The following is a 10,534-nucleotide window of genomic DNA, read 5'->3' on the forward strand; positions in this document are numbered from 1 at the left end:
AATAAGTTGTGATTTTTGAATTCAGGATGTACTCGTTCCTGTGTAAAGGTATATGAAGAAATAAACCAGCCAAGTCTCTCAGTTCACAAAGGAGTTTATTTTGTTGTTAAAATTTACTCAGGTAAAATATAAAACTTTTTAAAAAGGTAAAAATGCTGACACACACAAACACGCCTCCATTTCTGTGCTGTAATCTAAAAATAAAACAAAAGTAGTATCTGAATCTGAGAGTAGCAGGCAGTGAGAGATGATGTTACGTTCCTAAATCATCATCTGGACGTTATAGGTTCTGCAAACTTTTCTGTAACAATAAGATAGGCTTATAAACATAGTTTTTTGCAAGAGGGATTCCAATTTTATTGTAGTTGACTATTGGTATGCATTGAGAGGCAATCCATTTTAACATAGGAGCTTTGATCTCCCATAGTCAAAGTTATCCATTAAAACTGGTGGTCCGTAGCACACTCTGTGCACAATGAGTTCCATTAGTCCTTCCCTGTTCTCAGCTGTTTCTGGAGTCACACAATCTGGTGGCCTATTGTCCTTGTTTTGTATAGAATGAGTTCAGACAATGGCAAGTGTGAGGTCCACCAGGGGAGCTGCCTAGATATGTTCTCCCAGTGATCTTTCAGGGGTTTCTGGAATCTTGGCCAATTTTTGCATCACCTGACTTCTACAGCCATGAAATAAACAGCGTCCTCGTAGTTCTAACCACTTCTATTCTTAAACAAAAAAAAATCCGAGGTTTTGCACTGGCCTGTGAAACTAATGATTAGTATTCTGCGTTGCACATGACATGTGACAATAGGAAGTAATTTCAAAGAAGATTTGGTAAAATGATTATAAGCCTGTTGGAGCAGAGGAGTGAGAGGTGTGGATCTGCTATGGTGCTGGGTGAGCGGCTTACCACACGCTCCGATGATGGATTGGGAGTGGGCTGCGTAACCAAGGGCAGGCGGGACAGAAAATCTGGAGAGGCTGCCAAAATTCCATTGCCTTTCAGCATGAATTTCCAGTGGGGCCAGAAAATCCTGGCCGCAGTGTTTTGTCCTCTGTGTGACGTTTTAGTCTGGGGAAACAAGGAGGTAGAAGCAAAACTGCCAAAGTTACTGCTGTCTTCACTTGGAAGAAGAAGTTGGGGGGCAATTTTGTGAGCTGCACAATCTTCAAAATAGCCACAAAATGTACCTTCAGGTGGCAGTTTTATGATCTGAAATTGAAATTGAGACGCTTGCGCTCAGTATAACTGAACAACAGCATTAGATTGCACATTGATTAATCACAGTAAAATATTGGGAGAGATTCCACCACCCCCCCCCCCCCCCCCCCCCCCAAACTTCTGTGTTTCCTGCTGGTGGAAGGTTCAGCAAGATTCTCTGGTCCCGTCTCTATCAACGGGAATTCACATTTGAAGAATGGAGAATTCCGGCCATTAACTTTGAACAGCAGTTTTCACGTGAGAACTGGTTTTGTCCCCATTTGAAGTGTGGCAGTAGAAAAGAGAGCATTTGTGACAGGCAATGGCCTCGTGGTGTTATCGCTGGACTATTAGCCCAGAAACTCAGCTAATGCTCTGGGGATCCGAATTCGAATCCTGCCACAGCAGAGGGTGGAATTTGAATTCAATTACAAATACATCTGGAATGAAGAATTTCCTGATGACCATGAAACTATTGTCGGAAAAACTTATGTGGCTCACTAATGTTGTTTAGAGAAGGAAATCTGCGATCCTTACATGGTCAGGCCTACGTGTGACTCCAGAGCCACAGCAATGTGATTGACTCTCAACTGCCCTTGGGCAACTAGGAATGGGCAATAAATGCCGGCCAGCCAGCGATGGTTGTCTCATGAGTGAATAAAATCCATCTGCTTGCGTTCCAACAAGTTGATGGACACACAGCAGCCTCACATATAGGCCTCCCTTTTTTTTGCACTTGTCTTTATTTAGACTTGGTGCACAGTTCAGAAGAAGGCTGCAGGCAGCTGTTTTCTTATGAGCATCTGGATAAGATGTTTGACCATATTTGGAGTGCTGGTGCTTCCTGACTGAAGTATGTTATTGCCTCAGTCCCTTTTAACCGGGAAGCAACGTTGAACGACAATTAGGAAATCCCAAAATTTGTAATGACTTGAATGTCCGGTGCCCGTGTGAGTATTTGCGGAAGAGCTTGTTGATATTACAGCTAAATAAAGACGGCCATGTTTCTTCCATCATTCCTTTTTATAACATGACATGAAAGATTTTCCTCTTTGCCTGAAAATAGCAGTTTAACCCCACGTATAAGAGAGAGGAGAAAGGGCTGGAGGACCAGATCTTCACCAAGTCCTGCTGCTTCAGAATTCTCTTTCTCAGTGGGCCTCAAGAAACAGCAGGCACAATGGCAGCGTTAGCACTGAGAAGTGGGAAGGGGACATTCCCGATTTCCTTTATTTTCCTGAGCTTTTGCTCAATGGCCGCCACAGCATTCAGGCGCTGGATTATTTCTGGAGCAATAAGTCTGCTAGTTGACCCCTCTGGACCGGAAGGTGTGTGATGGACTTTGGGAAAAGGGCATGGTCTCTGGGGAAATGGTGGTGGTTGGGGGAAGATGATAGACTGAAGAACATGTGACAAGTACAAGCGGTACTTTATTTAAAGGGGCTTTTGTCAGGATAATTTGTAATACATGGGGTTTCCATGGTTTCTGCTGCTGCGCTAAGCAGCCTGCCATTTGGCTTTGTCATGTATTCCCATTGCCAAAGTACAAATGCCGAGTCTTCATTTGACCATAAGGTATAGCAGCTGAATTAGACCATTCGGCCCATTGAGTCTGCTCTGCCATTCAATCACGGCTCTTAAGTTTCTGAAGCACATTCTCCTGCTTTTTCCCCGTAACCTTTGATCCCTTTATCAATCAAGAGCCTACCTATCCATTGTCTTAAGTGCACTCAATGACTTGGCCTCCACAGCCTTCTGTGGTCCATAGCCTACGGTCTGTTGCTCTGCTAGGAGTCCACTAGGGGTCTACAAATAATCCAGGAGATGAAAAATCCAAGCATCTGACTCTTAGAAGTGCAGTACCCTTGAGTGTGCAGGGTATCTGTCTAATACTGGCAGATTTTCACTGAAGAAAATGTCTCTTTGGATGCCTATAGGAAAGAGCCAAAACATGGCATCCAAAACGAGACCTAATGCAGGAACAGCATCTAATAGGTAACACGTAATTCAGATCCAGTAACTTGTTCTCCACAACCTCAAAGAGGCGGTTTCAGTTGACATTTGGTCAATAGAATAGTGCAGACCAGTTAATGGACCCTGCTGTCTTTGTATTTTATTTTCTGCTTATTGTGTCTGCACCAGACTCATAAATATGTTCAGTCACATTTGATTTATATTTTACTTGTTGCACATTTCCTCTTTAAGTGGTTTGTTCTTCTTGCAACTTCATACAGTTTACTTTTACAGCCAGACCCCACAAGACAATAAAAAAAGGTATTTTATTGATGAGCTTACATTGTACACTACATCTGCAGAGCACGAGCCGTTTGTAACTTTGCTATCTTGGCAATATCTAGCAGAGGAAACATTCTCAGAAAATGGAATGGAATGTGAGCTGGATTTATTCCTAGCCCAGTATCAGATGGCACATAACACTTGATTGTTCTGTTAATGATTTTCCTTTTTTGGAAGGTTTGATGATTCTTTTCATTATCTGTTATGTTTTCCCTCTCCGATTTTCGCCTATTTGCTACCATTACTGCGTCTGAGACCTTGCAAAGAGCTAATACAAAGCAAAATGCTTAGCACTGCTAAGTCACAGCGCCAGGGACCTGGGTTCGATTTCCAGCTTGGATCACTGTGCGGAGTTTGCATGTTCTCCCCGTGCCTGCGTGGGATCCTCCAAGTGCTCCGGTTTCCTCCCACAGTCCAAAAGATGTGCTGGTTAGATGCATTGGCTGTGCTAAATTCTTTCCCAGTGTACCCAAACGGAGTGTGGCAACTTGGGGATTTTCACAGTAATTTTATTGCAGTGTTCATGTAAGCCTACTTGTGACACTAATAAATAAACTTTAAGTGCTGTTAGAAAGCTGTAACAAAGGCAGGAAATTCTAAAAGGTAGCTTTGGCAGCAATATGTAGAGAGAGAAGTTAACAATTGCAGTTGATAACCTTTCATCAGGACTGGAATAAGTTAGTGATAGAAGAGGTTTTGAGCAAGTATGAATGTGGGAGGTGGTGGAAAAGGGGAAAGCCTGTGATAGAGTGGAAAGCAAAACGATTATGGGCCGGACTTTCCAGATGTCAGAAAAACTCCACAGCGGGGTGAAAATGACGACTGGGATCCAGATATCGGATTTATGCCTCCATTCCACGGGTTTACAATTTTTGCCAGTGTGGTTTAAGGTTGCTGGCTGGATCCGTTGTAAGCCCTGACCATACGGGTTGGATGGGCGGGAGGGGAGAGTGTGTGCGGTTGAAACTGGAGTACTTTACTGCTCATTTTTAACTGTGGAAATAGATGAGTCCTAATCCTCAACATTTTTCACAGAGCCGGGCTAGCTCTTAAAGGACTTGTGGCTCATGGCATCTCAGTGGTATCAACGATGGACTGAATGAGGGAGCATTTTCAAAGGCAAGGTCAAAAAGCCTTGCCCATATCACCCATGGCCCTTTGCATCCTCAATGTTAACTTATGCCCACCTTCTCACCCACTATGGCCCCTCATACTTTTCTTGCCAGGCCATGCTCTTCCATCCAGCTCTCATGGTATCTCAGACCATCCATGCCAAGCTCTGGCAGTTCCAGATCCATTCACTGTACAGAACCAATAAGCAATATAGAATGTATTAAAAAAAGTCTTAGAAACAAATCATTCATCCATGCAAAATGGTTTTATAATAGCCCACTAAAATTGTGTAAATTATCCAGGCCCTTGGAAGTGTCAACAGCAGAAACTGTAAGCACTTGAAACTTCTTTATGTTGCGTAAATAAACATTGTGAACGTGACAGAATAGATCAGGGAGCAAGACCTGTTAACCGAGAAACAGGGTGCATCTGTCTCAGCACTCTAATGGATTCCTGGGCACTCATCCATTGCACTGATGACTGAGAGCACAGACAATGCATGCATTAGAGTGCTGAAACACCTGAATTCCTAGGAAAACATTGTTTAGTTTTATTGGGCAGTAATAAAAGCAATTTTTGTGAATGACTTTTTAAAAGGCATCCTATGTCACTATAGGATTAATTGATTCCATACAGAGTGTACAGTTGGTGAATGGACATGGAAGTATCTTGCTTGGGATAGAGAGTAGAGAAATCAGAGGATGGGTGGAGGAGCATAGCTTGGTATGGAGGGTATGAATGACCATGAGGGTTGGGTGGGGAGGGACATGAAATGTATCTGAAGTTGAGGGATGGAGGGTTTTCTATTATAACTGGGATAAAATCCCAAAGTACCTAGTTGGACTTCTTAACCAGCATATCCCCAGCTGGAAGACCCTGTGACTTCCTCCGAACTCTTTCTGGGGACAGTGGACCAGCCCTCCCCCTCTCCCCGAATGTAAATCTCACCTTTATATCTTTATTGGCACTTTTCCCTTAGTCAGGAAATTTCCTGATTTTTCTCCGGCCACTGGGAAGGTGACAATCCAGTCTTGCATGACGCAGAGGGAGCTAACACAAAGCAAGAGGGGATGGTCGTGGGATAAATGAAGGAGCAGAAGTTGGATCCAGAGGTGTAAATGGGGAAAACAAATAGAACTCTCCACAGCTGCTGTAATCAACACCCCCCAAAAAAAGAGAAATGAAAGAAAAAACACAAATGTGTGTTAATTGACTTTCACATTATAAAGGGCTCTACTTAAAAAGTATTTCACTGTTTGTGAAACAACTTAAGGTCTCTTCAGGCCGTAATAGACGCTATATAAATTATTTGTTTTTGAAGGCCCTGAATCTTGCAGGTATATAACTGCAGCTTTAACCTTGTCAATGTGGTCTTCAATGATTTTACTATGGGAGATTGTCCATAGCTAATCATTACGCTGTTCTTGTCTGACTGTATACATGCTTACACCTCCCAGATATATAAACCCCCCTCCCCCAAAGCTCCAGGCACATACACTCATATGCTTGCACACTCATGCACATAGACACATATACACAGACTCAAACACACACAAGCTCCATATGCACAGACATGCATGCATGTTGCAGCAGAAATTACTACATAACGATTAGTATTGGGAACCTAAACTGATGAGTTCTCATTCCCCAGAACTGAGATTAGCCACCTCCACTTGCTACTCAGCTGAGCTCAGTTAACACAGCAAAAGCAAGGGTGAACTTCTTCTCTCCTGCCCACCACGGGGATCGTAGCAAACGGGACATGGATGACGCAAATGTCTGTTGACCTCGGGCCGGATGTTCTGGCCTTGGGGAAAGTGTGGCCAGAAAATCCCATCAATTGAGTCAATAATCTGATTTATATGGGTTGTAATGGATATTCACCTACCAATCAAATTGTTTGGCTGATGAAATTCTCCTCAAGCACAAGCAACTCGCATAGTGAAAATAACCATGTAAAATACTCCTCAAATCAAATATCGAGCATTTAAATCAAGGATGGTAATGGTATAGAGGTACTTTCATTGGACTTGTAATGCAGAGACCTAGGCTAATGCATTTGATGTGATTTGATTTATTATTGTTACATGATGCATAATTTTTTTTGTGTGCTATACAGACAAAGCATACTGCTCATAGAGAAGAAAAGGAGACAGTGCAGAATGTAGTGTTACAGTCATAAGAACATAAGAAATAGGAGCAGGAGTAGGCCATCTGGCCCTTCGAGCCTGCCCCGCCATTCAGTAAGATCATGGCTGATCTGTCGTGGCTCAGTTCCACATTCTTGCCCTCTCCCCATAACCCTTAATCCCCTCTCTTATCAAAAACCCATCAACCTGCGTCTTAAAAATATTTAGCGAGGCAGCCTCCACCACCTCAACGGGCAGAGAATTCCAGAGATTCACCACCCTTTGAGTGAAGAAGTTCCTCCTCAACTCCGTTCTAAAGTCATAGCTAAGGTGTAGAGAAAGATCAATTTAGTGCAAGGTAGCTCCATTCAAAAGTCTGCTGGCAGCAGGGAAGATCCTGTTCTTGAGTCAGACAGTACATGACCTCAGACTTTTGTATCTTTTTCCCAACAGAAGAAGGTGGAAGAGAGAATGTCTGGGGTGCGTGGGGTCCTTAATTATGCTAGTCACTTTTCTGAGGCAGCGGGAAGTGTAGACAGAGTCGATGGATGGAAGGCTGGTTTGCTGTGGGGACCCGGGAAGATGGTGAAATTTGAATTCAAAAAAAATCTTGAATTAAAAATCTAATGATGACTATGAAACCATTGTCATAAAAACTCATGTAGTTCTATGAAAATCTCATTGCATTTCTTTGTTCATATCAGGTAAACAGCCCCTGCTGAGCTCTGTTCATGCTAGGCTATTCTCTAAAGTATGGAGATAATTTAGTTAGTATGTGGACATTGCTTTAATGAAGTGATTTTATTTTGCTTTTCCAAACAGCTGGCAAGACCTAATTATCGGGGCTCCTCACTACTTTGACCACAAGAAAGAGATCAGTGGGGCTGTGTATATTTACATGAATGAAGCAGGAACATTCCCAGACAAACACACACTGATGTTAAATGGCTCACTGGGCTCCATGTTTGGTCATGTCGTCAGTAGTATTGGGGACATTAATCAAGACGGATTTCAAGGTGAGATGATTGAGCTATTTCAGAAATGAAATACATTGCACTGTAATCCTTGTACCGCAGCATTTATGTCGCTGATTGTCCTTGCAAATTCTCTTAGAAATTCATAGGACTAAAACTGTGTATGGGCTAAGTTCAGAAATCTCAAAACTCTCATTGGGAAACTCCCAGTCAAAATTCTTGGAGCTGGAGAGGATGGTAATCCCCATTTCAAGTAGGCCACCTGTTTAATTGCTGAAGAGGTTCCCACAATTTGGAGGCCCTGTCTATCCTGCTCTTCTATGGCCACAAAGTTAATTGAGCATTCTGATAGCATCTCCAGTATTGCTATGACACAGGTGACCATTAGGATGCTATATACATTGCAGAACCCTGATTATTTTCTTATTTAAACAGGTCTGTTTCTTTGGACAGATACAAATAAACCCATTTCAAAATGGAAGCAGCCACGTTGTCAGTGTTAAAAAAGTCATAAAGCCTTCTCACTCCAATATGAGACTGGTATTAGCCTGTAACGACCCCGTTGTGAAGCCTGTAATGACCCTTTTGTGAGGTTGTGTTGGCCTGTTATGACCCCATTGCGAGGCTGGTATTTGCCTGTTACAAGCCTATTGTGAGGCTGCTATTGGTCTGTTATAACCCCATTACAAGGCTGGTATTGGCTTGTTATGATCTCATTGCGGGTCTAGTATTGGCTTGTTAACACCAGAAAAAAGCAATGAAAATTGGTCGCTGGGGGGAGGTTGTTTTTTTTTAAAAATTGTATTGGATTTTTTTAGTACGCACATTATTTTCTCCTTCTGAGAATCAGCCAAGTATGATTGGAGCAGCTATTACTTTCAACCACAGAAGTGATTTAATTTGGGTTTGAACAAACGTTCCAAACCACCCACCACCTGCTTCTTAGTTTCTTTCTCTTTCTCCATCTCTCTATTTTTTCCCTCACCTTTTTTCTTGTGCTTTCTCTTTCTGATATTTCTTTTCTCCCTGCACCCCTGTCTCTCGAAATCTGCTTTTTTTTCCTTTATCATGTATGTTGTCTCCTTCCTTTTCTTCTCTATTTTCTCTCCCTTGCACTCTCTCCTCTTTCCTATTTCTCACCTTGTGCTCTTTCTGATCCCCCCTTTCTCTTGATTTCTCTCCTCTTTCCAATCTTTTTTTTTCTCTCGCGCTCTGTCTGTCTGTCTGTCTGTCTCTCTCTCTCTCTCTCTCATCCGTTCTACCTCTCCCTTGTTTCACCTTCACTCCCTTTTTTCGGTCTCTCGTGATTTCCCTCCTCTTTTCTTCCATTCTTTCTCACTCTCCTTTTTCTCTCATCCACTTTCACAGTCCTTTTTTTTCCAGAAGAGAAAAAGGAAAAACAACTTAAGCTTTCTTACTGGCCTTTCCCTTTCTTTAGGAATTTTTAGACTCTTCAGGCCATAGAACACACACATAGGGTTAGAATTAGTTATTGCTGTCTGTTTCCTGTGCAATGTAGGACATTTATTACAATCGGGCTAAAGTTTGCATCTTGGGTTGCAGCAGATGGTTAGCACTGCTGCTTCACAGCGCCAGGGACTCAAGTTCAATGCCGGCCTTGGGTGATTGTCTGTGTGGAGATTGCACATTCTTCCCATGAATGGATGGGTTTCCTCCAGGTGCTTCAGTTTCCTCCCACAGTCCAAAAATGTGCAGGTTAGGTTGATTGGCCATGATAAATTGATCTTTCGTTTCAGAGGGATGAGCAGGGTAAATGCATGAGCTTGTGGGGCTAGGCCCTGGGTGGGATTGTTGTCGGTGGAGATTCAATGGGCTGAATGGTCTCTTTCTGCACTGTAGGGATTCTATGTGCACAGGTCTGAAAGTCCTTGGTTTATGTATGGTCTGTATGTGGTCCTGGGCCACCAACTTCTTCTAGCTGTTTGGTACAAATCAGTGGAACAAATCATCTCCTTACATTCAAAACATCTCAGATGATTGATGTGTTGAGGTACTGACTCCCCATTACTGTCTGGATCTGGAATTAAAACCTGGTTCTGGTCTGTGAGCAGAGGCAGAGCAGTGGTTCATTATAACCCTTTCCATGGGTGAATCTGTGACTAACAGTGTCTGGTTCCAGGTTTATGTTGAGTCGAACAGTCAGTTTATGATATTTAACCAGTGCAGAATCAGAGCCATTTTGAATCCAGGTCAGTTGTACAAAGTGAAAGTCATTTTCAATGTCTGTTGAGGTATGAAATGTCGGTTTATAGCCTGATCCATCATCTGAAAATCTATATGTGCCCATCTTTGGTAGATGGACCAGTATGTGGTATATCTCAGTAAACCAGAATACAGTGGCTAGGGTTCTCTGTTCAATCCTTAATTCTCCCCAATAATAACTTTGCACCATTTGTAACTACCTTTTTGAAATGTCTGTAACGTTTCGTTGATTGTATTGAAGCACCTCCGAATGCACCAGACCCTGAATATTATTGCATTTTGTGTGATGGCCACTCTAAAATATTTCTAAAGTGATTCACATTCTGGTCAGTATTCTGTAAACTGAGTTTGTGCCTTTATATGCCATGTTTGTGGTCAGAACTCCCCACTCACCCAACGAAGAGGCAAAGCCCCCAAAGCTCGTGGTGCTTGCTACCAAATAAACCTGTTGAACTTTAACCTGGTGTTGTGAGACTTCTGACTGCGTTCATCTGGATGCATAGACATGTGCTGAAATCTCACTGCTATTTACACCAGTGTGATCTTATTGTCCCTTCGATGCCGCACCCTCGCCACGGGTTTTCAGTGGTGAGGGCTGCGTT

At 42.7% G+C, this 10,534-nt stretch overlaps 1 protein-coding gene across 1 annotated transcript in view; it reads left to right on the forward strand.

Annotated features, from left to right (window-relative positions):
- itga3b (integrin, alpha 3b) overlaps window positions 1–10,534 on the forward strand; it is a 175,081-nt gene that overhangs the window by 101,380 nt on the left and 63,167 nt on the right. Inside the window, exon 7 of the mRNA XM_080213818.1 lies at window positions 7,558–7,751. Within this exon, the coding sequence (XP_080069944.1) occupies window positions 7,558–7,751 (194 nt within the window). The remainder of the gene's footprint in view (window positions 1–7,557; window positions 7,752–10,534) is intronic.

Source organism: Carcharhinus amblyrhynchos, chromosome 27 (genome assembly GCF_965287045.1).
Source record: "Carcharhinus amblyrhynchos chromosome 27, sCarAmb.v2.hapA, whole genome shotgun sequence".
Lineage (NCBI taxonomy): Eukaryota > Metazoa > Chordata > Chondrichthyes > Carcharhiniformes > Carcharhinidae > Carcharhinus > Carcharhinus amblyrhynchos.